Source organism: Zosterops lateralis, assembly GCF_965231275.1.
Source record: "Zosterops lateralis genome assembly, chromosome: 21".
Taxonomy (NCBI): domain Eukaryota; kingdom Metazoa; phylum Chordata; class Aves; order Passeriformes; family Zosteropidae; genus Zosterops; species Zosterops lateralis.
In genome coordinates this window covers 6,130,514-6,157,941 of record NC_139781.1, presented here as the reverse complement: position 1 = coordinate 6,157,941, position 27,428 = coordinate 6,130,514, and the positions used below count along the sequence as shown (strand labels likewise).

General features: G+C 52.8%; 1 protein-coding gene across 1 annotated transcript; it reads right to left on the bottom strand.

The window, feature by feature from the left end:
* Window positions 1-672: 672 nt before the first annotated feature.
* On the bottom strand, window positions 673-27,428 carry DRP2 (dystrophin related protein 2; the record flags this gene model as incomplete). The annotated part of the gene is given in 24 exon segments (XM_083876196.1): window positions 673-678; window positions 1,452-1,543; window positions 1,698-1,818; window positions 1,946-2,183; window positions 2,788-2,931; window positions 3,208-3,273; window positions 3,967-4,032; window positions 4,278-4,414; window positions 4,805-4,916; window positions 5,222-5,388; window positions 5,498-5,655; window positions 6,346-6,431; window positions 6,991-7,192; window positions 9,128-9,202; window positions 9,466-9,527; window positions 9,934-9,994; window positions 11,145-11,223; window positions 11,712-11,858; window positions 12,344-12,612; window positions 13,086-13,206; window positions 14,256-14,412; window positions 15,206-15,339; window positions 19,310-19,446; window positions 27,360-27,428. Coding segments are annotated over 23 exon segments (2,808 nt in total). The 5' UTR covers window positions 19,418-19,446; window positions 27,360-27,428.

Here is a 27,428-nt window from a genome sequence, read left to right as displayed (position 1 = left end):
TAAGTACAGTATATATATAATATATATAGAAATATATGCAAATTAAACAATAAGGCTCTGTTATAAAGACCCTCTCAATATAAGGCTACTAGCTGGGCTGAAGCTCTAACATGGACTCAATCCCTACTCCATGAACCTCACAGACTCTCCCCTGGTGGTATGTGCCTGGCTGGCTGCAGAGCCTCGGGTGGCAGAGTTCAAACCATAAGGCTGGCAGCTGGTTACTGTTATAAAGAGCTATTTTAAAAATTGTGTGGCTCCAGGAGTGTTTTAGTGCCCATAGACCTGGAGGCTTCTGGGCATGAATGAAGAGTGGGATGCTGAGCTCTGCATCCCCCAAGGGCTACAGGCAAAGGCAGCAGCCCGTGGGTGCCAGGGGAGACAGGCAGTTTTCATGGCTTCAGTTCTTTCTTCTGACCCATCCCACCCAGGCTTGGGCACTGTGGCTGAGTGACCAAACCTCCCGGGAAGCCCACAGTCCCACTCCTGCATGACCTATGTTCCCCTGAGTTCTTCTGGAGCTGGCAAGCATCCTGCACCACCAGCTCGGAGGGAGTCTGTGTGAGGTCTGCTGCAGCACAGGGAGCATGGCAGGGAGAGAGGGGGAGGAAAGCAGCCAGGCAGCTGGTTAGGAAAAGCCTCTGGCTCACAGGAGGTGTTAGATAAGGGAGGTCATACCTGAAAGAGAAATAGACAGGTCAGGAAAACAGGACCCAGAGCCACCTGGTTAGAAGGGGGCTGCTGCAGAGCCAGGAGGATCCTGCTCAGGGATGGCAGAAAGTGGGCAAGAGTCTGCATGGGCAGACCACCCACCACCTCACATTAGTGCTGGCACCAAGCAATGTCTCCCTCTGGCAGCCTGGGCAAGAGACCAAGTGCTGCTTCTGCACTGGAGCACAGAGGGAAAGAGCAGAATGACCGACACCAAAACCCACTGAGTGAGTGGAATGCCAACCACACACACATCCCCCAGTCTCCATCCCTGCTGGGAAGAGCTGTCCATGAGCAACCAGGAGAGCTTGCACCATTGCTTCCATCTCACCAGGCTACTGGGGCCTCGACCTCTCCTGCCAAGGAGTCTGGACAGGGGTGAAGCCAGGAGCTGGCTCAAAGCTGTCACTGCAGGTGGTGCTGGCAGATCTGTCCATCCTCACGGTGGGAACCCCACGGGGTGCAGGGTCCTGAGCAGGGCAGGAGGCTGCCTGGCAGCTCATCACGGGGATCTGTTTGGTCTGTGCTCTTGGCAGCTCTGATCACTTCTCCTTGCAGGTGTGAAGCCTCCTCCTCCTCTGTTCCCAGGCCACGCATCCGTCCCAGCAGCACTGCAGCAGCAAAGCTCTTGGCTGAAGCACTGCAGGTCATCAGCTGTGGCAGGGAAGCTGGGATGGGGCTCTGTGGGGAAAACCTCACCTGAGGGAGCAGCAAGAAGCGAGAGAGGAGGATTTCACTCAAGTACCTCGAGAGTTGGGGAAGGCGCTCCGCAGCTTCTCCATGATGTCTTCCAGGCACATGCTGACTTCCTGGGTTTTGGCTTCCACCTCATCTGCAGTGGGAAGGAGGGCAGGTGGGCATGAAAAGGCTCTCTGGACATCCGCCTGGCTGCCAGCATCTCTGCAGGAGGGCAGGGTGCAGGCAGATTCCTGCAGTGTGAAAACAAGGGAGCAGGGCCAGGAGCTCAGCCCGAGCCCAAACCTCACCTGCAGTTTCAGTGTCAGGGGTGTTGTGCTCTTTCTCCTTGGCCTGGCTGCCTTCTGACTGATGTGGAGATGAAGCCAAGGAAGAGGCTGCTGAACCATTGCCTTCTGACTCTGCTGGAGGCTGGAGAAGAGTTGCGAGAAGTTTGTCACGATCCTGTCCTTGGCTTCCCCTGCCCTGCCCATCCCCTTTGTGCCATTATCACAGCTCTGCTGTGGCAAAGCCCACCCCATCCTTGCTCTGAGTTTACCTGCAGCAGCAGCTCCCTCAGCCTGTGCAGCTGTGACTCCAGCTGCTTGTTGTGGTCCTCCAGGATCTGCATCCGTGTCTCCAGGCGGCTCTTGTGCTGCCGGAGGATCCGCGCCTCTGCCAGGAGCTCGTCGTTCCGTGGGTCCTGCACCGACTCAGGAGAGCCTGTAGCCAAGGTTGGAGACTCCACTGCCTCATCATGCTGCCATTTCAAACGTCTCAGCTCTCCCTGGAGGATCCTGCAGGACAGCCCAGGTCAGCATCCCCTCAGTCCTTCCTAGAGACTGCTGGAAACTCCCAGGAGCTGCACACTGGGGGTGGCCCATCACTCAGACAAAGCTGAAAGATGCTGCACTGCAGAGTGGCCTGTCTGTGGTTCTGCCCCACACAGGGGGCTCATAGGTATGCAATCACTTCCCAACAGGCTGAAAATAAGGGCAGAGAAAGCCTCATCTCCTCCTGAGCTGGTGTGCCCTGCCTAGAGCCCCACCCTGTGTGCTCCAGAGCAGCAATACCACTGTTCATGAGGGGCTCAGGGACAAGAAAGAAAAAAGCCCTGGGCTCTTTTCAACCCATTTGGGGTTCAGGAGGGAACAGGTTCTGTGGTTGTAGGAGGAAGTATTTTGTGGAACAGAGTAATCTCCCTTCCTTGGAGAGCATACCCTCATTGAGTTTCAGTGTTCAGCCTAGACACCCTCCAAAACTGCCCTCTCAGCATCTGCAATCCCCACCTCCAGACCCTACAGCATCCTCTGGCTCCACCCTGAGCCCTACAAGGTTTCTGCAGTCCTTTCCCCCCTCTCAGGCTATAACCCCCACCTCCAGAGCTGCCCATGTCTCTACCTGTTTTCATCCTCTAAGTGGGCCAGGACTCTCTCCAGCTCTCCCTTGTCATCCATGTTGAGGTTTCCTGGAGGCTGCTGGCTGCCCCCAGGCTCTCTGTCAGTGATGGGGCTGGAATGGCGCAGCAGGTACTGGTCCTCGTCCCTGTTCCAGCAGGTGGAGAAACACCTTAACTGGGAAAATCATGGGATTTGTGTGTCCTTGGGGAAGGGCAGCATGGAGGGAGGCAGGTTCATAGGGGAGCTCCTGTCCTAGAGCTCAGAAGGGACTCAGCACCCCTAGTAGCTCTTGGGGGTGCCCCAAAGCCTCTCACTCAATGGGACTGGGAAGGAAAGCACTTCTGTACCCTGGCTAGGAATGGATAGAGCCACAGGAGCCCTGATTCATCAGGAGGTGAGGAGAAGGGAAAGGAGAACTCACAGGCTGTCATCAGGGGACAGGCTATCACTGAAGAAGGAACAGCTCTGGCTTTCCATCTCTGCAAGCCTGGAGGGAAGAGAAGAAGGTTGAGATATGGTCAGAGACACCCTAAATGTCTGCTCAGTGCACTCTACTTGCAGCAGCCCCTACAAGACTCCTCTCTGGGAGGGTCTCCCACGGGGCCTGCACCAGTCTGCCCCTCTGCTCAGGCCCTAGAGGGTTTTGCCTTTTTAAAAACCAAAGTACACTGCTGCTCTGGGTGTAAGTCTCTAGAATAAAGAGCTGCTGCTGTGCAGTCAGCTCAGCCTCCTCTCTCACAAAGGAAAAGGGTGTAAGAATTCCAGCTCCAGCCTAGGACCTGAGCTACAAGTACAGGGTCCCTTGGGCCCCCACAGCAAAGGCAGAGGCACTACAAACCACAAGGCAGCAGCAGTGGAAAGCTGGCAAACAGCTCTGGTGAGGACACAGAGCAAAACAAGACACTGAGGGCTGTGCCTGCTGAGAATCCATCCAGCAGCTCATTCTGGGAAGTGCAGGACAGCACATGGAGGCTGCTGCAGCCTCGACACATCTGCTGTCAAATGCATGGTCTTTGCTGCCAATTCACACAGCACCAGCCACGTCCCAAGCAGGTTTGCCTGCCCCTGCAGTGTGCTGGGGCAGGTGGTTTGTGACCATATATCTGCCCCAAAGCCCCCCCCACACCCATCAGGGTTGTGCTCCATGCCCAGGCAGGGCAGCAGAGCCCGGGGGTGGTACCTGCTGGCGAAGTGCTCGATCCGGGAGTGTGTGTCAGCGTGGGGCAGCATCGGGGAGGAGGCTGGGCTGCAAGAGATGCACAGGAGTCAGCAGGGCCTGGGAGAGGCTGATCTCACCTGCCTGAGAAGAGCCAGGGGTGGGCTGGACAGAGACTGAAACCTCTGTGTCTTCCAGAACAAGAAGTCATATCACCCCCAGAGCAAGTGCTCCAGCAGCCCAGGAGCCCTGTACGAGCTGAGATGCTCTTTCCACCCACAAACCCATGTCTCATTCTGGGCCAAAAGACATCACCCAGGGAACAGCCAACTCACGTCTCAGAGAAGTCAGACTCGAGCACAGACTGGACAGGCAGGTAACCTCTCTGTGGGTGCTTGCTGAAGTACTGCTTGGACCGAAACTTGTTCTTCAGTGTCGTGGCAAAGTCTCTCATGTTCTCACTGGATGTGGTCTGCAGAGACACAAATACAACAAAGGTGTCTGTTTAATGAGAAGTGGGGGACCACAGCTCAGCATCCACAGGAAAGAAGTCCCCTCAGGCTGGGCATGAGCTCCATGGGGGAAGAGGCAGATAAAACTGAGGAAGCAAGGAGGGCACACAACAGCTCTGTGAGCCTGTCATGGGGCCTGGCACAGGCCAAACTGGGCACTGGGGGCCATGCACCCTGCTCACCACAAGCCCCAGAACAGCAGGGACACAGGCAGCCTCCAGCATACAGAGGGTACAAAACACACAAGGGATCCACTTGTGGGGATGCACCAGCCTAAACACCACAAGGCTGCTGCCAACAGTGGGCCCTGCTCTGAGCCAGGGCCCTCCCAGCCCAGCCCAGCCCCATACCGGGGTGTAGTACTCCATGATGGGGTAGTGCAGCTTGTTGCCCTTGCTGGCTTTCCCTGTGAGGAAGCAGGTCTGGCAGATATCCACATTGAACTGCTTCAGGCTCCGATACCTGCAGAGGTCAAGAGGCCACAGGGAAGCACTGGAAGTCATCAAAGCATGTGTTTAAAGCCCAAGAAGAGGTCATGGGAGGGGACAGAGGTGGCCGGTGTTGCTCTAACACCCCAGTGAGCCTACAGTGCTGATGGCTGAAATCCCCAGAAAAGTACTCTGGTGTGACACTTGAGCACCTGTTCTGCCCTGCCTGAAACACTGCAGAGCTCCAGGCTCTTCAAAGAGCACAGAGCAAACTCATCTCTCTCCTGCAGGACACCACTCACCCCCCTTGGGGCCAGGATCCCATTCCACAGCCCTTACCTGAAGCCCTTGATGGGGCACTGCCTGCAGACAGAACACTTGGTCTGGTGCTTCACCTGCTCGGCCATGGCCACCCTGTGCAGCACCGCCAGCCACACCATGGACTGTGGCTCCAGGTTGGCCCACTCCAGGAACTGGGATGCCTCGATAGCAGACTTCCCATTACTCTGGGGAGGGGGAGGAAGGGGCTGAGACCCAGCTGTGGCAGGGTGCAGGTCCCCTGCCACCCCAGGAGCCTGTCCCCAGCACAGCCACAGAAGACCAGCCCGCACTCACGAAGCGGAAGCAGCTGCGGATGCTGGGCTCTACGTTGCTGCCCCCGAAGGCTGCCACCTCCCCCAGCTGCCGTGGGACCTGGATGGCCTCATGGAGCAGGACCCCGAGGTGCCGCTGGTCACACAGTCCCCCGGCGTTGGCCACTTGGCTGAAAAGGTCTGTGGGCAGGACAGACACACGGCTGGCACCCCAAGGCCAGGCAGGAGTGAGAGTCACACCAGGGACCCCACTGAGCCCCTCCAGCAGAGAGCTCAAATAAAGAGGAAAAACCTGAGCTGTGATTAAATAACTTTTACCAGTATTCTTCCAGCTCCTAATAAGCAGTTTAGTGTCTTCTTTGGACAGGGGTTACATACATCATTTATTAAACAGCCCCAGCTAGCCTGTCCTCTATGAATCAGCCCTTTATTTAACCCCTGTACTCCCTGTGCTACAACAACACAATATTCCATGGTTATTGAGGGGTTAATTTCTCTCCACAATATTCCATAGTTAAAATGCAGTGAGGAAAGCAATTTGGCTGAAACCTACTTCCCCCAGCCATGCATCCCCTGGTATTTTCCTTCTGGAAAGCACTGGATAACTTTTCTTATCTGCACTGCTCCTCACAGTGCCATGCAAGCAAGATCACTGCAGCACCAGTCACTCTACAAAAACACCTCCTAATTTTGGTGGCGTAGGCCTAGGGAGGGAGGGAGAGGTGATGATGCAAGCAGCTTAGTCACTGCAGGAACGCTGCTTCTTTGCTCTTCCTGGGCAAAGAAGGTCTAAGCCAGGAAACAAAACCAGTCCTGTTTTCCCAAGGTGAATTCACACCAGGTTCTAGGGGAGAGAGACACGGGACTCACACTGGAACTTCTCCTTGACCTCTGTCCCGCACAGACAAGCGATGCCAGTCTTGAAGGAGAGAGCTCTCATCTTCCCACTGCGGCCACTGCAGGACAGGACATTGCACAGGCTGGCAAACGTTCCACAGTGGTTTTTTGGGTTTTTTTGGGCAGGGGGGGTCATCAAAGTAAGCACACACCAGGCAGCCTCCCCTACTAGCAGCCAGACCCTTTCTGCAGCACTGCCAGCTGGAAGAGCGGCACAGAGTGTCCTCCTGTGGGCCTGATATTTCTGGGTCTGAGAGATTTCAGCCTGCTGGCAGCTGCTAACTTTTTCCCAAGGAAAAATTTCTCAAGAAAGCTTCTTCTCAAAACAAACTTAGCAAACAACTCTCCTTTCTCAAAACAATCTTTCTCCAGGTGGTGTTTTGCTGTTTCTCTGGTTTAACCAATGGGATCAGAGAGGTGTTGTTCCTATTCACCAACCATGTTCAGTCTGTATGGGAACACCTTGTAAAAGGTAGTAAGAATTAGACAATAAAAGCCTTTTTTCTATGCTCTTTGCCTTCTGAAATATTTGGAGTCTCTCATCTTTCTTTCATGTCCTACAACAACATCCTCCCAAGCATGGCAGCCCCAGAGCTGGAGGGACAGAGGGACAGGTACCTGTCAAAGACATTCAGCAGCCAGTTGAGGCTCATGTCCACGCAGAGGGGGACGTTGACCAGGATGCCCCTCTCCTCCTCCAGCCGCTCGTAGAGGGCAGTCAGGCAGTGGATGACCTCCACCACGTCCATGGCCCGGTCACTGGGCTGCAGGTCGTGCTCATTGAAGATCTCCAAAGCTGTGCCCAGGGTGACCATGTCCACTGCATGGAAAGCAGAAGGATCAGAGGGGAAATGAGAGAGGGGAGAACCAAGAGGAGAGAGATGCAGTCCTGCCCTAACCTGGGGCAGCGTTAGTCCCACTGTGTTGGGAAAGGTGCTGGTAGGATGGGTGCAGCTCCAGCCTGTAAACCTTTCCCAAAATACCACATCTCCACCTTGAGCCACCATTCTCTGTGACCTTTCTTCCTCATTGCTGTGTCCATCCAAGGCCATGAACATTGCCACCCATGGAAGGCCCTGTGCAGAGCCCAGTGCTGGCCTCTCTGCATGTGCCAGGTCCCTGTGGGGCTGGTGTGGGGAGGTGAGGGGGCACAGACCCACACAGACCCTACAAGAGATGGATCAGCCCTGTTCCCCAGCTCTGACAGGGTGAGGGAGTTAAGGCACAAACCCAAAACCGGGCTAGGACAGTGTGAGCTGCCCTGGCTGCTCTGCTTTCAGATTTCTATGGCTGCAGGTTGTATGTGCTACTGTGTTAGCAACCAGCAATGTTTCTTTCCTGAAAGTCTTTCCATCTTTGAGACCATTTATATTCACAGTAGCCAGGGGACTGTGTGCCTTTTCCACACTGTAACTTCACTCTGTGGAAAAGTCCTCCCTTCTCCTGTCAAAGCTGCTACACTTGCACTGGGAAGCCCCAATTTTTGTGCCAGGGAGTATCACTCCTGCCCACCCTTGTGTCCACACTGCCCACGACTGCATATGGCTCTGATCTATCCCTCACTGCCTCTTCCCTACACAGCCACTCCACCAAACTTCTCATCATGGGAAAGCTGCCTTGGCAACCTCCTTGCCCTTCTCTCAAGTATATCTTGAATAAAGAGCACTTATTCAAGTCATTTCTGGGGTGGAAAGAAGGCGACAGCACAGCTTGTGAGATGCAAGAGACGCACAACCAAAGATGCACCAGCAGCACACAGGAGGGTTCTCCTCTGCTCTTTGCCCTTGTTTCCTCCCCACACTTTGCCTGCTGCTGCACAGGCACCCTAAACAGGGTGGCAAAAGCCAACTGCTGCTTTCTTCCATTTGCATTACATCATCCCTGAACGGCCCTGGGTACGGGACAGCCTGCTCACCACAGTGTTATGAAAATACTCCACAGCCAGGAGTTTGGGACTTTCTCGAGAACCCAACCTCCTCACCCTGACTCGTTGCCTTCTCCCAGCCCTTTCACAGGATGTCAAAGAGCACAGCTCTGCCTGGAACCCCACTGCTGCCTGCCTGTGCCTCCTCCCCTTCATGAACAGTTAATTCAGAAGGAGGATTTCCCTCAGCCTGCTGCTGCTTGATTTTGACAGAGCCTTAGGTGAGAGGCTTTGTCAAAAGCTCTGAGCAGGTAAGGATGCTGCATCTATCAGATTCCCATCTGCCTGCTTGCCAGTTCCACTAGAAACTCCTCAGCAGTTTCCAGGGAGCAGCTACTTCTTGAAGAGATGTTTGAAATCCTGTCGTATCATATTCACCTGGCTATTAATCCTCCAGTTTTCACCAAGAGTGCAGAAGTCAGGTTTATTGGCTCCCTTCCTCCTCTTTAAGCAGTGAAGCCCTCTCTGTCCCTGCCCCTGAGGCTGGTTTCATCTCTCAGTTACATCCACACCTTCTCCATGCTCCTTTGCAGCTGCTTGGTGAACTCCTGCCTGATCCCACAGCTTTGTAACCCTGAGCTGGACCACTTTATTCTCACATCCCTTTGGGTAACACCTGCCCTTGAGTCATTTCCACTCCAAGCCTGTAAAGAAAGGCGCTGACACAGACTAGGGGATTTGCTCAGCTTCCCAGGCTGATCTTCCTGGTTTCTCGCCTCAGCTACCTGTCCCCTGGTGCCTCCTGCCTTTGATGTGGTGATAAAAGCTCGTGTTGGTTTAATGCCTTCACCGAGGGAGCCCCAGCAGGAGGGAAATCCTTCCCAGACTCACATCGAAGGGCTTTCTGCACTCGCCGGAGTTTCATGGCCGTCCGATACGCCGAGAACTTGATGTTGTTCAAATCCGCTGCAGTGACACAGGAAAATAAAAATAAAACCCACAGCACAGCATCCTTATCTCCAGGGCAGGAAACAGCAGTTGCAGCTCCCAGACCCCAGCCTCACCAGCAGAAGCAGAGCACATGCAGGAGAGGGAGGAGCAGAGCCTGGCAGGGGTCACACCCCACTGTTTTGGGGGACCACAGAGGGGAGTCTGGGGGAATCTCTTGTGCACCCCATGCTGCAAAAAGGCATCCCACTACTCAAATGTTTCTGTGACAGCCTCCTTACCCAGTGTCTGGTACAACTCTGTCATCTTTGGGTGGTCCCAGCACGTCGTCTGGGCCTGGTGGCTGGAAGCAAAATAGATGGAGACCAAGAGTCAATCTGGTAACCAAAAGCTGCCATGAGAGATTAATAAAGGGATCTGGCCAGTGCTGGGAGCAAGTGTTTCTGTGTCTGCAGACACTGCTGCATCCCACTGAGCACACTCCCCAGCCACAGCAGCATGAAGGATGCCCATAGTAGGATATTCCCACTTGCCACCAGCCCCCTCTCCTTCCAGCTGGGCTTTCCCCTCATCTTGGGCATCCCAGCAGGCAGGGAAAGCCTGGATCTGCCAGGCTGAGGAAGACCTGCTTCACTGGAGGTGAGTTCTCACTCCAGTCTGTTCATTGCCCCCCCTCTCTTCATTGGTCCTGAACTCCTGATCTCACCAGTCCAGGGAAGACCTGGGGCTGTGTCTGGGAACACACTCACTTGATGTAGTACGGCACTTTGTTGGGGGAAATGGCTCGTTCCCAGGGGACCTGGACAGAGGCTGCAAGGAGAGAAACACATGTCACATCAACACCAAATGCTCCTCTGAGCTGATGCTGTTTCTGATGCCAGCCCAGCAGGACTGTGCCAACAGGTGGGTGCTTCTGAAAACGCTGCATCTTCCCAAATTACCAGCTGGAGGTGTTGGTGAAGGCAAGAGGATGCTGCTTATAAAAAAGGCTCAAGATTGCTGGTTTTGTTACAGGCATCTTGCCTCTGAGCCAGGGGGTTTGTACCTGGCTGAGCTCAGAACTCAGGAAGAGACATTTCCTGATGCTTCTGATGATGCTCAAGGCAACCTTGTGGTCGCCAGTGGGCAGGGCTCATAGCAGAAGAGATTTGGGCACACAGACACAGCACTGCCTGTTAGGACCACGCTCAGACACCCAAAGCATCTGTTGTTCCTGTTATTCCTGCTCTGTGTGCCAGCTGCAGCATCTTGGGAAAATGAGGGTTCATCCCATCCCAGCTGCCTGCCACCCCATGTTATATAGAGTATGGGAGCCATGGCATGACCCTCAGTCATCTTCTTTTTTCACAGGTAGTATATCAATTCCAGCAACTGGAAAAGTCATTCTTCCTTTCAGACAGGAGTGTGCAGAGAAGCACAGGCCAACAAATCCCACTGACATCCAGAGACTCTGCAGGGCTCAGCACTTCCAAGGACAGACCTCAGGCTCTGGAGCACAACCTGCTGCTCACCCTTTGCAGGTCTGAGAGTTGCCAGCCAACAGTTCTGATCTGTAAAAACAGCACCCCTCTGCCTCACCACACGAATGAAAACCTCCTGAAAAGGCACATTTTTAGCCTCCAAATAACTAACACAGGATATGAGGAACTGCCTTTTCCTGCCATCTGTTGTCTTGCTCTGGGGCTGGCAGTCCCAGTGTCCCCTGGGAGCTGCTGTTGTGAGTGTCACAGCTCTGTGCTCTGAAGAGAAACCACATTCACATCCCACCCTTGGCCCCACAAGGTGAGGCAGCACAATGCCAGCTTTGGATTTGCCTCCTGCTTTGGCTTCCAAGCACCAGGAACCAGCCTGGGCCCTTTTCCAGCCTCCAGCATGGCTCTGGGCTCAGCAACAGGACTTTGCACCTGTTTTCCTGCAGAGGCAACCTCATGGCAGAAGCCAGGGGGACCCACTCACGTACAGGAGAGGAAGTGCTGAGAGCCTGGCCCGAAGTCCCGGTGGGCGTCCTGGAGCTGCTTCAGCCGCTCGTTTATGGAGGCCTGGGGAATTGAAAAATAATGCACTGAAATTTTGGATTGATGACCCACTCAGGAAGGCTTGTGGGTGGACTCAGACATGCCCCAGCACACAGATGCTCTTCCCCCCTCTCCTATCTTGGTGCTTGTGTCCACCTCCAGCCTGCAAAATCCTCCCACAGGCTGAGGCAGCACAGCCACATCTCCACCTCACCTATATACACACTGTCACAGACATCAAAGCAGTCACAGCTGGTACTGAGCCCCTCCACCAACACATCCTGATTCTCCCTTTGTTCCTCCCACTGCATCCTCCTGACCAAGATCTCTACAGATTTACCAGACTCTTTCCTCACACTCAACTGATGCTCTTCTGTTCCAGGAACACCAGCTACAACATCCTGCTCTGCCAAATCTTACTTTATCATCCTTGAAGCTCAGCAGTGACAGCCCCTCCCAGCATCCTCCTGCCCATGGTTTATTTGCAGTGCTTGCTCCTGACTCCTTCCCACCTGCAGCTGTTTCCAGCGGGTGTTGATCTGCTCCAGGGTGCGGGAATTCTCCATGCACAGGTGGACATCTGAGATGGCAAGCTGGTGTGCAAGATCATTGACCACTTTCACCCCATCCTTCATGGGGGAGAGCTCCTCTTTGAACAGCTGGAGTCCAATGCCCAGGGACACAGGCACAGAGCAGGGGAAAAAGGAAAAGAAGCAGGTGAGTAGCCAGGACTTGGATCTTTTTCCTTTGCTACAAGCTATGGTAGGCTAGTGGCTGCCAAGCCACTGCTGACTAACTCTCCCACAGAGTACCTTTGCAGGGGAAAAAAATACCCAAGCAAGCTAACCAGGCAGCAGATTAACCCTGATAAATGAAAAAGGGACAATGACTCAACTATGCTGAGCCACTGTACCTGTGCAAGGTCTGTGCCATGACAAGGTGCTCAGCATGGCCAGTTGCTCAGGACACCGCCGGCCAAAACCCCCCTCACAAAGCAAGGGAGCTGTGGGAAGGAGGCCTTGGCCCTGAGAGCCCAGGTAATGACTTGGACTGAGGAGTCCATGGGAGCAGCCCTGTCCTCCAGGGAAGCAGCATTTCATCACCTCCACGGCCAAGGCTGGAGCCTCCTCAGAGCCACGAGTACCTTGGTGGACTGGATGTGCTCCGGCAAGGAGTCAATGAAGAGGTCCCCGATGGGTTCCCAGGTCTCCTTCACGCTTTCAGCCTGGTCCAGGGTGGTGCTGAGCTCTTCCATGGCCCCTTTAATCTCCAGCAGCTGCTCCAGGGTGCGCTCAATGTGGCGGTGCTGGTCCACACAGCGGGCTGTGAGCTTCTCCCACAGCTCACTGGCCACGTTGGCCTGCTTCCACACAAAGCGGCTGATGTTCTGGATCCGGTGCCGGGGAGACACATCTGGCCAGGAAAACCACAAGGGGAACAGGGAGCAAATATGAGAGCCCAACCCACAGGAGAGTGAGGCAAGGGATGGAGGGAGGACAGGGAAATGAGAGATTAAAAAGAATCTAGGGAAAACTGGAATAATAAATAATAATATCCATCTCTGCACCAGCTCCTCTAGGTATCCAGCCTCTCTATACTCACAGGCAGAAGCTGTGCTGCCTTTTAAAAACCAACCCCAGAGCACATCAGGTGGTGCCCCATGAGGTGCCCCCATCATGGACTGCACCAGGAGCCTCTGCCTTTTCCTGGGGCAGTGAGACTGCTCTGTACCAGTCTGACCTTTGGCCAAAGGACTGGACATGGTGGTGTGAGGTTTTGTGCTGGTGCTGCTTCGTGCCACAGCAGCCACCTCCACCCCACCCTGCCCAGGCCAGCCCAGGAGGAGCTGTGAAACCAGAGAACAAAAAAAGGGGAGCTCCACAGACCTTTGCTTTCCAAACTTGGTTCTTCTAATTCCTCAAATGGGTGCTGGGAAAGGAAAGCCTGTGCTGATTCCAGGACAGAGTAAATGTACGGTCCCCGAGACTTCACTTCTTCCATGAAAGCCTGGAGAGTAGAGCACAGAGATGAAACAGCAGCTGAGCCAGAAAGTTGTGCCCTGGCTGCCCCCTTGCCAAATCCTGCAGTGATTTATTCACCCCAAGGCCCAAACCTCACTGGAGGCACAGAGAGGAGGCAGTTTTAAGAGAAATATTTTCACAGTTCAGGGAAGGAATGACCACCTGCCAGAAGGTGGCTCCTGCAGAGGTTTGGCCTGCAGCTTTGCTGGAGTGGGGAGACAGAACAGCAAGCCCAGAATGGTGTGCTGAGCCAGGGCTGCACAAGAGGAGCTGTTTTATTTATGGTGCTTTCAGAGGCACTGCTTGGAGACGCTCCTCACTCGTGCAGTGAGAGCATGGCCACGCTAACAATTCTTCCAGCAGCTGCTCAGCAACAGGTCCAGCTGCTGCAGGAGCACGGAGAGGAACAGCAGGATACCCCAAAGCAGCACATCTGCCAGGGAAGATTTCAGAGGCACGCTAGTCTAGTATGTCCTCTCCTCCCCTCCAACTGCAGCTTCCACACCAGTTCTGTCTGCTGGATAGGCTGTTTGTGCACCAGGGAAGCTCCAGAAAGGATGAGGGATAGCAGCAGTAAACATTTTATTTTTGTTTTCAAGGTAAGAACAACTAAAGCCCAACAGCCACTGGCAGTGAGAACAAAATGCTGTGAGCATGGGAGCAGGAAACTCTGATCTGCCTGGGTGTACCCCAGTTTCAGATATGATAATCTGTTCCTGCAGGCATCACTCATGTCCCAGACACAGGATTGCCCCTCAAGCCTTCTCAAGCTCCAGGATCCCAAGAGCAGAGGACAGTGAGAGGTGGGACATAGGGAAACCACTACAAATGGCAGGGTTTATTGCAAGTGACTTGAGGCTGTAATGTGGATTTATTGTCTAAAACCAGATGGGCTCTGCCTTTTCTCAGGAAGCAGAGATGGAGACACTCAAGGACTGGCATACCCACAGTCTGTGACACAAGGCAGGGGTCCCCACCCACAAGAACAGGGCTGCCCACCCAGAGCCCATCCCCAGGGAGGCAGGAGGAACCCACCGCGTGTGTCTCCTTCTCCTGCTGCACCAGGAGAACATCCCCCCGCAGGGGCAGCTGTGCCGACAGCTCCTCATCCTTCTGCCCCAGCCAGTCAATGATCTCCTGCAGAGGCACCTGCAGCTTCCCACTGTGGTCAGAGAAGGCCTCCAGCCGAGCCCTGGCAGGAGAGCAAGGACAGTGAGACAGACAGACAAGAGAGGAGCAGGGTCCCTGAGGAGGGGAAGCACAGCACCATGGCTGGGTGCTGACCCCCAGGACCTCCTCAGGGACTGGCAGCACACCTTAGCATGGGCTGTGCATGACCCCCAGCCAGCAGAGAGGCTGCACTGCCAGGTGGGGTGAGGCATGGGGGCACTGAGGACAAGAAACTGAAGCTGTTCCTCACCCTGGAGCCCAGAGCAGAGGACAGTCATTCTGTGATTGCCTGTGGGTCAGAACTGTTCTGGCTAGCAAGGGGGGCTTGGAATGGCATTTACATGTCTGGGCAGTTTCCAGGAGCCTTGGATTAAGGCAGGAGACAATTAACACGCCCCAGTTAAGCTCTCTGTCATGCTGGCTGTGGAGCTGCAAACTCTGACAGTCAGGAAGGCATGTTCCCCTCACGCAGTGGAGAGGGCTCCCAGCAAAGGGACACACACAGAGGAGGTGGAGGCAAAGCCATGGGGCAAAAAAAGGACAACTGCAGAGGTGGCAGATAACAGAGAGAGCAGCAGAAAGCAAGCAGCAGGGGAGTACAGAGAGGAGAGGATGGGATGGGTAGAAATGGAGGAGATGCTTTCCAGAAAAAGGAAATTCAAAAGTCTGTGGACCAGCAGGGGAGCTGAGCCAAGGTCACTGAATTCATGCGGCTCATCGAGCAAAAAAGTTCAAAAACCTCCTGACAGCCACAAGCAGCAGGCAGGGCTGGAGGGCCAGGCCAGCCTGGAGCTTGCTCCAGGCAGGGCTCTTACCGAAGGCTGTGGGATTTTTTTTTGATCTCGTTCCAGCAAAGATTCATCTCCAGAGGGGCCTGGGGCCCGGCAGCACTGCTTGGAGCCCGGGGGGTTACACACGAAGGTCCTGCACCATCCTGAGAGGCTTCAACCTGGGCAGAAACAGAACCACACTGCATCCACAGATTGCTGTCTGGTGCTTTGGGAATCTGCCTGGGGACACCCACCCCACTCTGCCCTAACCCTGACTGGTTTTTCAGCTCTCAAAGGGGCTGCCCTGTTACTTAAGTGGTCTGCTAGCAGCTCCCAGGAAACTCCTGGCTGTCTCTGGAAGAAGGATGCAGTGCTCCAGCAGCACTAAGAGCAAAGGTTGAAGGGAGAGCTTACTGCACATCTCCTGTTCTCCTCAGTTATCCAGCAATGAGCTTATCTCTCTGAGAGCTGGTTAAGCCAGAGCTGGTCCTTATGTGTCACAGTGCCTGCAGGGCTAACGATGATTTTTCCCATGTTATACAGAGCTGCTGTGCTTGGAGAGGAGGCTGGTCCTGCTGTTCCTAGGGACCAAGGGGATCTGCCAACATCCTTTTTGCCATCCCCAATACTGGCACTTGCCACCTGCTCCTCTACAGAGGCTCCAGGATATTCCCTGCCTGCATGGCAAATCTGAGAAGCCACTTCTCCTCCACAGATGCTGCTTCTCCTCCGCAGCTCTCCAGAATGAGCAGCCGTGGGAAGGGTGCTGCAAAAGGCCATGGAGAGAAGACAGCCAAGCCTAACCCAGCCATACAAGGGAAGCACATCCAGCTGGAAAAACTGAGTTCTGATCCCTGGACAACAAATCCTTGTTGGAATCCTCTCCTGAGCCTTTAGCACATGCCCCTGCTCACAATGCACTCTGCTGCTCGTGCTGGTGACAGCAACACACAGGATCAAAACCCCTCACACAGGACTCAGTGAGTGAGAGGGGATTTTCTCTCCAAAAACCACAGTTTGTTGAGCAAAACACATGGACACTTTCCCATAAGTGAGACATCAATGAGCTGTGTTGGAGAAATGGCAGCATTTCGATCGAATGCTGCTTTGATATTCAAGCTCGCTTGAGATAATTATCCCCCGGTGCTTAATCAACCATAATTAAATGTGTTAGTACTTTCTAAACAGCATACAACGGGCCAGATAAGGGCAGCTGCCTTGGGGGAAAAGCAGCAGCTCTTCCAAGAGGAATGTGTAGATACTTGTCACTTGTGCTGTCCAAAGGCTCACGGAGGTGTCTGGAGAAGAGATTCAGCCAAGCCGAGGAAAACAACAGGCAGAAGAAAACAACCAGACAAGGATTTTGGCTGCACAGCTAAAAATACCCCCTCCACACCAGTTCCCAGAGAAAAATCAAATGATCGCCAAGACTGGTGCTAAGTTTGATTCATCTAAAAACATCTACCAGGCTGTTCTCTCCCTCCCCATCCTGCCACTCCAGAAACACCAAGAAAACACAGAGAAAACCATCACCCACGGAGTTCACAGGATTCTTGGGGCCACGAATAATGATCCACTCAAGCTCAAACTGCTTGCACATAGAAAAATCAATGTGCAGGTGCTGATGGCACTGAAGCAGCTCAGTCCCAGGGAATGCTCCAGCCCTCCCCTCTGTCCCAGGGGATACCAAAGGAAGGGATCAGCTCTGCCTGGGTGCAGCACAGCCCTGCAGACAGCACAGTCCTCCCAGCCTTATTTAATAAATTAAAAGCCTACCACACCCACAACTCCCATAGATAATCACGTAGCAGTGACCAAGCAGAGAGCAGGCGCTGAACACCTGCCTCCCTAGGACAAAACCTCCAGAAATAAGTGCTTTCCCTCTGAGCACCCCATCAGCATCCCTCCCCCAGAGCCGCAGCAGCGGCAGCCTGGACCCTCACTCCCCCTCCACCCTGGAACAGGTTTATTTTGGGGTGCAGAACACTCACTCAGGCTGCGGCATCTCCCTGCGCTCAGCCCGAGCTCTGCCGGACAGGAGCAGCATCTCTCCCTCCCTCCCTCCCTCCTTCCCTGCCGGTGCCAGCGGCAGCACCAGCGGGGCAGGCACGGGGAGCCCGGACTGACCCCCCAGGAATGTGCAGGGGGCGGCACTGCCTCACAGCCAGCCTCAATCCCAGCTTTGTCCAGCGGCATTCCAGCGGCCTCCAACCTGCCTTAACCCCCTGGCTGCCCTCAAAGAGCGAGGAGGGCACAGATCTGCACAGGGCAAACCCCCCGTGGGACACCAGGTGTGTGCAGGGTCATTGCTCTGGGCACTGGGGAAGGTCAGTCCCTGCACGGGCAGGGCAAAGGGGATGTGCTGGGATGGCCAGTAGAGATCTCAGCTCAGATGCTGGAACACAAACAGGCGTTTGCCAGGGAAGGGATTTATCCAGGAAATCATCCCATCAAGCCTCAGTGACCCAGAGGGTAAATAGGTCTTGAGATCTAATCCCCCCAAAAAAGTCAAAGATGCCCTTGTTGTGCCCCAGCAGAGTGTTGGGTACCAGCAGATGTTCAAGCCAGCCTGGACCAAGTGCAAATAGTTTCTTTTTGCCAAAAAGCTCTGGGCTGGCTTCTTGTGTCCCCCACAGTCCTGACGCCCAGAATTTTTATCATGCTCTCTTCCACCTACAGGGAGGGAAAGAAAAGCTCCCAGTATCTCTCCCTCTCTTCCCCTCCTGCACATCTGAGGGGTGCTGTCCCTCTCTGTGGGACCAGCACAACCAGCTCCTCTCCTCAGCACCTCTGGGGTCCAACAGGTGGGAGAGCAGCTCCCAGACTGGAGGAGGGGGCTGCAGTGAGGCCAGGACAGGGATGGGCTGTCTGCAGCCTGCCAAGAGCTTCCAGGACTAGCAAGAACAAGAGAGGGGAGGCTGTTTCCTGGGTGGCAACAGCAGCCCCTTCCAACAAGGGAGCTGTCATTAACACTGCCCCCCACCTCTCCCAGCAAATCCCACAGGGCTCTGATCCCCTCACAGAGGCTTGGACTGCTCAGGAAGGCTTTTCCCTGCTCATCTTTTTCTATCCCTCTCCCTCCTCACTTCATTAGCTGGGCTGTTTATCAACCACCCGTGCACTGGCCCAGCAGCAGCACTGTAACAGCCACCCTGGGGCCAAGAAACCCTGACTCAGCCACCAAGAGCTGTCCCCCTGTCTCATTCTTGCATGCTGGAGCCTCTCCAGAGATGGCTCTGCCTTCCTCCTGCAGATCCCAGCTCCCTGAGGCAGAGCGGGTCCAGGCTGATGGTCAGCCACAGTAGAGAGAAACCTCAGGCTCAGCCCTTGCTTTTCATGCTTGAAGCATGACAAAAAAGAAAAAGGCAGAGCTGGGATCTCATTTGTCCTGGGAAGAACACTGCCAGGGCCCAAGGGAACCTTTGGCACTGTCCATCAGTGTCCACTCAGGTGAGAGGCACCCTGGGACCAACAGCTACAGGCAAAGAAGGATCCACAGCCTGGCAGGGCCCAGGCAGCATTTCCCCACACCAGAGGTGCTAAACCACCTCATGACAGCTCAGTGCAGAGCACAGGCAGCTTTGCAGAGCTGCCAGCACACCTTTCTGTTCCTCACTCTGCTCTGCCATTTACCCAGGGGTCCCCAGAGACCTCTGGTGGGGAGCCTGGGCTGGGGCTCAGAGATCCTGGGGGAAGGAGGAGGGAGACCAAGATACGTCCCTGAAGATAACTAGATTAATAAGAGGTCATATTCCTCCTCTGCCTTACAGCATCCACCAGGGGCTTATTTCCAAGCTCTTCTCTGCAGCCAGGAAGAGCAGAAAACCTACATTTTCACCAAAAGCTGACATTCTTCCAAGTTCCTAGGGAAAAAAAAAAAAAAAAGCCCAACCAAATACATAAGAGATGTTAACAGTGAATTATTATGAAAGAGGCTTGAAATCCACCTCTGCAGGTCATCTCTCTTCCCCTACTTTGGGAAACACTTTGCAGCCAGAGTGTTAGAGGACAGCACACCCTCTCCCTTCAATGCAGCTGACAAGGGGCTGGAGCTGGCACCAGCAACACAGGGGCTGGTTTGCCCCACAGGAATCTGCAACCCCTGCAATAAAGCTGCCACAAGAAAAGGCTCCCCGAGGCAGCTCTTACCTGAGACAGCGGGCGGGCAGAGCTGCTGCGCTGCGCCTGGGCCGGGACGCGCCACTCAGGACATCGTGGGAGCACATAGAGCCATTCCTGCATCACCAGGGGCTGCATCAGAACTGATGGTCATGGGGATGGAGCACCTGAAAAGCAGTGTTAGAGTCTCTGGGTCAGCCTGCACCTCCTCACAGAGCTGACCTCCTTCCCAGCTGCCTGGAGCGCTGCCTCTGTGGCAGCTGGAGACTAAAAGGAAGCATTTTATAATTGATACTTCCACTAGTGTTGCAATCTTGTTTCATCCTATTCTTCTTTTCCACCTGGCTGTGCAATTTGCTGTATTAATATGCTGTTAGTAAACCCCACAGATTACACTGCACTTTCAGAAAGGGTTGGGTTTCTTGAACTGTACAAGATGCCCATGACCTAAAGAAAGAGAGGATCTCACTGTCATGCCCAATATTCTAGTTTTGGTTGAGATAACATCCACTTTCTTCCTAGCAGGTGGTACAGTATGGTTTTTAATCCAGAACAGCTTATGTTTAGACAGAACAGACACATCCCCATAACAGACAACATCTTCAAACATATTTTTTTTGTTTTATATTCAGAAGGCAATTGCCTAGAGCCTCAAGCTTCATGTATCTCACACTGTGAGCTAGCTTTTTATGAGTTTTTGCTCATTATGAGCTACAAAATTCCCTTCATTATCCCCATTTTTGAACTGCATGACCTGTAAAGCCAGTTAGCATTGGCCCCTTGACTATTCTATAGATCAGAAATGTGACCTCTGGTCACAATGCTGCTGTGCTTTGCTGTTTGGACTCAACATGAGCTAAAATAGGGATTTATTTCATGGCCAGCACCATCTCAGCTTTATGGAAAGCCATGAGAAATAAAGCTCAGAGAAAACTTGGTGACTTGGCTTTCCTACTTTTAGAAGGTAAAAATGACCCATTCCAGCAGAGAGAGCTCGTGTCTGCGTGGAGACGAGGCTGCTTTCAGGGCAATGAGTGATGCTGATGGAAGAAGGTTGTTGGCTCCTTCACACCCAGCTCAGCTGGACAGCTGGGGGGAATCTTCCTGCTTGGCCCTGGCAGGGAAGGAGCAGGCAGCACATCCTGCACTGACAGCAGCCACTCTGGACAGACAGATGAGGAGAAATCCCCCCGGCTCTGCTCACACTGCCCATCTCTGACACTTTCACATCCCTCACTCCCCTGCCTGAGCCTTCACTGCCTCTCTCCCCTCAATTACACACATTAAGAGATTATCCTGTCACGATTTTTTTTTTTTTTAATCTCTTAGTGATTTTTATGGCCATAATTCTCTCCCTTTCCAGGAGAACAGCCTGTGCTGAGCTCTCCAGCAGGCTGACAATCCAAGGTCTCGTCCTCTCCCTCTCCTGCCCATTAGCACCAATGAACACTGCAGACTGTGCATCCCTGCTCCTTTCCCCATGCAGGCAGGGGATTATGAGGGGATTATGAGACCCACATTAATATTTATAAATTCCAGGGTCTTCAAAGCCCCCCCAGCCTCTTGAGGCAAATTCACCACACCCAATTCCAAGAGTACAGAAGATTTCTGACAGAAGGTGCCATTTGGGCTCTGTTCCTCTAAATGACCTCTGAATGACAGTCAATCTAGCAGAGATTCTCTAATTGATTCGAGTCAATTCTCTGGGTGTGGAAAGTTATTTTTCCTCAAAGCCTCTAACAGAGGAATGCCACTGAGCTCTTCCCCAGGACTGGGAAATCCATGGCTTTTGCCAGTGGGGTTTCTGTGATGTCTCACTGTAGTTGCCATCCTGAGTTTTCCTGTGGCACAATGCAGTGAAACTGCAGTGATGTGTGCTGGCCAGAGAGTTCAGCCAGCCCTCCAACACCACACACACAGGGGTCTCTGCTCTTGGTCCTCCCAGCACAGCCTGGCCCCTTGTTCCTGCCCCCAGCACTGCACAACAGGAGCAATACTGGGAAGGTGACGAGCTCTGCTCTGACTGCATTTTGCTGAATGACTGATCTGCATGCACGGGGCAGGTGCAGTTCTGAGACAGGGCTGGGAAACCCTTGTCCTGCAGGTATCCATGTGCAGGGTGTGGAGGGTTTCCACTCTCCCTGCCCAGCATTGTGGAAATAAGGACAGCCATGGCTGCACCTCCTGAGTGCTGGGCTCCTTGAGCTCCTCCAGGGATGACAAAGCCCATCAGGACACAGATGGCACAGGGAACTAAAGCCTGTCCAAGGCAGCAGTCACAGAACAAGCTGAGTGCCAAGCAAAGGGCACTACCCAGTCATGTCCTGTGCAATACCTTGCTGCCACAAACACTAGAGCAGGTTGGAGGGCAGTGGCTCAGCTGCCCTTTGCCACTCTGCAACAGCAAAGACAAAGCCCAGAGGTAGAGAATTCAGATAATGTGGAACTGACTGAGCTGCACAGCAGCCAGCACAAAGGAGGACATTCAGGGGGAGAGAGAGACAACCAGACGGAGAGGCACGTCTGCAGGCAAGCCAAGAGCTCCATATGACCCCTTGCCAAATTCCCTGCTATTACTGGAACCAGGCAAGAAGAAATGCTCTTGATCTGCTCCGCTTCTCTGCCGAGGCACACAAAACAGCTCCAGTTCTGGCACTCCTACTTCAGTGCTTCCGTGCAGCTCTGTGTCTGGGCACTGCAGCATGTGGAGCAGAGAGTCTGTGGATGCTTCCTGGCTAAATTCCTATTGCCTGATGCCTATGCTTGTCAGCAGCCAAAGCTGATCCACTTTGCCTCTCCCACAGCACTATTCACCTTCTGCACTCTGCTTTAGGTTGGTGCTGGAGACCCAGCACACAACAGCCAAGGTTCAACATCAGACAAACCAGATTTATGTGCTGGCAACAAAAACTATCATCCCCACAGCCTACTCCAAGCCTCCACTTGAAAAGGAGTTGAGAGATCCCTCTTTGGAGGACTCAGGGAATAATGTGGTCAGACTGTTCAAACAGATACAAAGTGAGCTTGGTCCCCTGGGCACATCTCTGTGCAAACAGAACAAACCTCAAGGCTCAGGTGAGCAGAAGCGGGTGAGAATTTCCACAGGTGGACACCACAAGAAGCAGCTGTAGAGTCACCATGAAGCAGGGACTGGGGCACTGCATTCACACAGTGCAGACAGCAAGCAGGGAAACCTCTTCCTCTGGTGTCTCTCACCTGAGCTTTGCTGGAGGTGCCACTCCAGGCACAAAGGTGGTCAGATCAGTCCTCGAAGGATCAGGTACAACCTCATTGCCTGGTACTGTTCTGCATCCTCCCCCATGAAAAACACTCAACACTTGCCCCTGCTCTCAGAACACCTTAAGAAATTAAGCAATACATGTTCCACAGGGTTGTGTTACTTTAGGACCCAAGCCACTACCCAAGATGAGACCTAGATGATCCTCTAGCTGAAAAATGAGAAAGCCAAAAATCTGGATGCTGCATTTCAACAATTGAGTGCTTGGGCATTAAAGTGTATTAAAACCAAAATAATTGCCTTTTTTCTCTTCCTACATGAACTGTACCTGTCACAAATTCAGCACTGGAGAGCCCGTCCCACTCACTGCTTTCCAGGCAACCTGAAAAAGGCAGCTGGAATAGCCTCAACCAGTTGTTCTGTCACACAACTCACTCCACTCAGTGCTCCACTCAGGGATCTTTGTGCTCTCTCTCTGCTTTACAGACTTGCTGCACCAGCACTCCTGGCTAGCTGGAGGCTGTGTCCCAGCTCCTGCAGCATCTCTTCTTCCAAAAGGAAGGTGACAGCTCACCACCAGTGCACACGGTGCACAGTATTCTCCAATTTTGCTGCATTTGTTTAAAATCTTCCTGATGCAAACCAATATCCAAACTCTCCCAAATGTTAAGGGAACTCACACTGCAGCTGACCCTCCATGGCTAAAGGCAACCCTCAGGATGAGAAACCTGTCACAGGAAGTAGAGTGTAATGTCAGATATTGAATTTTCAGCTCTCTGCCACATATAACAGCAGCAAACACAGGATATAGGTCAAGAGGTCTCTCAATCACACGGTTTTTATGTTTTGAATTGCTAATTTCCTCCTAAACATTTTTTCCTAAAACTTTCCACTTCAGATTTTGGCCCATAAGGAAAAAAATATGGGAACATCTTGAGGCAAGGCAGCTCAGCTCAGCCTTTATCCCATGAGAAGAGTGGAAATACAAACATGTTCCCTGCTGCTGGAAATGTTAATGACTTTGTTGTTGTTGTTTAACTTACTGTACAGAGAAGTAATAACATTTTAGCTCAGCATGTTCAGTGTCCTTTAAGGGGAAAGGTGGGAGGCTTGTGGATATTTCAGAGTTCAGCTCCCATGTAGATGCTAACAAAGGCAGCATTCCCAGGCTGACAGACAGCAGGACTCCCTCGACAGCTTAACAACACAGCCTGTTTCAGCAAAAAATTATTTTCTGCATTTGTAAGTAAATAATTGAAGCCTGAGACTGAGGGCCAGACGACCTACTTCCCAAGACCCCACTGGTCAAGGTTTGGTGAGAGAGAAGCAACCTTTGTCCCACTGGGATCAACATAAAAACAACCCAGTTCCCTCTCAGAGCGTGGGCCCCTAATCTCCATCTCTTTACAAACCCGGAATAGATACCCAAACACACTCCCACAAAAAATCATCCCAACGTTCTCCTGGTTGTTCTGTGCTCCTGTGTACCCTGAAAGGAGACTATCAGCATTTCCAACCCCATCATCTGAGGGCCCAAAATCCCAGAGGTCAAAGCTGCCACTGGGCTTCACACTGCACTTCCACCAAAGAACCAGGGTCCCTTTATTAATTAAAATGAAGGATGCTTCAATTAATAATCTTCTTTATTAAGATGTGTGGCACCTGTCCATATGAAGTAACATAAAACCTTTGCTGCGTCTGGTAGTGAGCCAGCAGCACAGAAGATGTCTCATTCACTGAGGGTGGGTGAAGTGGGGACTCTCACATTTAATGAGTTCCTTTCTTAAATGGCCACTTGGACTTTGAGCTCATAACCAAAATGTTATTTTAATTCAATGGAGAAACAGGTGCCACACATCTTAATAAGGAGGCAGCATCCTTTCCCCTGGCTCATTCACTCTCCATTTTCCCAAATATACACACTCACACAATCTCAAACTGAAAAATTTCACCAGTTGGCTTTGCACGAGGAGACTGTGATGATGATGATGTCCCCACCTCACCAGGTGAGTGTGGGTGTATACCCACAACATGGTCATGCAGAACTGACTACCCCTCTCTCTGCTCAAAAAATAACTTATGGGATTTCTTTTTAGGAATATTGAAAAACTGATATTTCTTTTGCATGTCGTTTCAGACTCCCAGCTGGGTTTTAACTTGCTCTCTCTAAAGCTCACTTTTCCTAGAAACTCTTCCCATCACTCAGCAGATTAAAGTACTGAAATAACGATTGAAGCAGGCAGAGGACCCAGTGTGAGCCCACAGCCCTGCTGTGCTGGACACAGAGAAACTGCTGCCTGAGAGACCTGACGGACAGGAGGAGCTGGAGAAGGGCAAAGAGCAACCTCCCCAAAGGAACAGCAGAACAGGGGGGAAATCACTCGCTTCATGACTGGAAGAAGGTTGCACCAAGCAGAAAAATTGAACACATCCCTTCAGCAACGTGGCTCCTGTAGCCCTGAAACCTGCCAATTTAAACCAGTAAAAACCTCAAGCCTTGTCTTTGCCTTTCTCCTCTAAGCACCTGAACTTTCCCTTCCCTGCTGCTGGGAGCAACAAACAGGCTTTGCTGCATTGTGAAAAGCACATCACCCATTTGCCACGCTGTGCAACTGATCAACAGCAGTGGGAAGAGCACACCCACACTCAGTGATGATGGCCAAGGTAATGCTGCTGACTCCTGCCTTCCTTGGCACTTTGCTTCTCATTCTCACTGTAAAGCTGGCATTTGCTTCTCTAAACTGAATACTCTGCCTTGCCCCCAAGGTCATCTTTATAATAAACTCCCTGCCAAAGCACAAGGCTCTCTGGCCTTCTGAGGCCATGAATTTTATGACCAGGCTGTGTGCCCCATGCAGTCACATTTCCTTTCCCTACTTCAGAGTGACCTTACTCTTGTGCAAAGGGAGACAGCAAAGGAAAATGGGATGGAGCTACTTTGCCTCAGTTCTGGAAAGATTGGTTTCATCTTTATAAACCTATGTAAATGAGAGTTTTTTGAAGACTGAATTCTTTCTGGTCAGTAAGTCTTATTTCATGAGACTTCTAATTCCCCTTTTATGCTTTTATCATAGACATCCAGACTAAAGTGGAAGCCTTGAATTTATTTCTCAAAACATTATTATATTCAGAAATTCACCTTAGGTCTCCAGAACTCAGGACTTTTGTTCGAACCCATTCATTTAACCCCTTCCCTGTCCCACTTTGTTTAGTTTTGCAAAGAGCTACTCCAACCTAAGCAAGCTCCATCCACAGTTACAATGGTGGCCAGTTTTAGAGAGCAGAACTGATCTGTCTCAAGTATTGAGAGAGAGACCTGGTCCTCACCTCATCTCCTTCAGCTGACAAAGCGCACCTGAACACAGCATCACATCACAGCACCCACTCCAACACTTCCCCTCTCCAGGCACCAACATTCCTGGACACTGCTGCAAAATGAGATTGTGGTCCAGCTCCTTTCCAGAGTGCCACCACATCCTTGCTGTCTCCAGAACCCTGCCTGGACAACTCCCACAGGAGAAGAGAAAGCAGCTTCCAGCACAGGGAGCTGGCAGGGAAGGGTGTGAGATGGCACCAGAGGCACACAGGGGTGCCAGGAGAATGGAAACCTCCCAGCACAGCTGAACCTCGTGGCTGGGACCTCACACAGCTTCCTCAACAAGGGCACTGTGCTCAGGCAGGAAAGGCCATTAATGAGAATAATCAAGTAGTAATTCTCACAGGTCCAAGACAGAGAGGTGAGCAGCAGCAGGAGAGGTATGAGAGACCTTGGATTAGGGCACGGGGAAAACAAACTGACAAAAAAATTGACTAGACTTTTTTTTTTCAGCACTAAAACCCAAAATACAAACATTGGTTTCTCCTGGAGAAAGCATGGCATTTAAGGCCATGGGAGTAATTGCTCCACACTCCTGTCACTGCACATAGGCAATCTCAGCATTGAAACCCCACAAATACAACACTGGCACTTCCACCAGTGCACCTCCACAGCTGTGGTGCTGTGCTGGAGGGAAGGCTGAAGGAAACGGGCTGGACCAGGGACCTGTAATAATCTATGGCACTAAATCCTGAGAAACCACAGCCCAGGCTGTCCTGTCTGCCAGGGAGATTAGGAGGCAGAGTGCTGAGCCCTGGGGAGCAGGAAAGGTCCTGTGCCTCCTGCAGGCATCCTGCAGCCGGTCAGGGCTGCCTCCATCCCAGGGAAGGTCAGCGGTGGCAATAGAAGCCCTTGAGAGAGGAGGAGGAGAGGAAGGATGAGTGAAAGGAGCTGGGGGAGGGGAGGGCAGACACATAAAGGAGCAAGGCTGGACCGTGTAAGGTGGTGAATGGGAAGGGCAGAGCCGGGACTCTGGGCTGATCCTTGCTTACTACGTGGGGAATATTCGGGTCCCTGCCTTGCCCTGCTGCCTGATGCTCCCAGGAAGATGCTAGAAGGCCAGCACGCACCCTGCCCGGAGCAGCCCTTCAGCCCAGGCGGAAACACCGCCAGGGTAAATAAACCTTCAATTGCAAAGCATCAAAGCCAGCGAGACCGGGATGCTGGAGACTGCTGTTCGCCTCGGGAATCCGCATCCCTAAGTGGTCCTTAGCCTCTCCCTTGTGGAATGGTCCTGGCCACCTCTCTTGCCCTCACCCTGACACCCTTCTTCTCTTCTCTTCTCTTCTCTGCAAGTTTCCTCACCCGCACAGGCACGGGCAGCGCTGCCAAGGGACACACACACAACACACAACGCGCACAGCCCCAAGGAGCGCATCTCCCAGCTGAAACCATCCCTCCAAATCCTGCCCCTTTTCCAGCCCGGCCAGCACCCCAGCGCTAAAACAAATTTTCTCGTGGCCTACCTTCCGAGTCCGGCAGGTCTGAGAGGCGGGGGCAGCGGGCTCCGGGAGCCGGGCGAGGGGCTGGGAGTG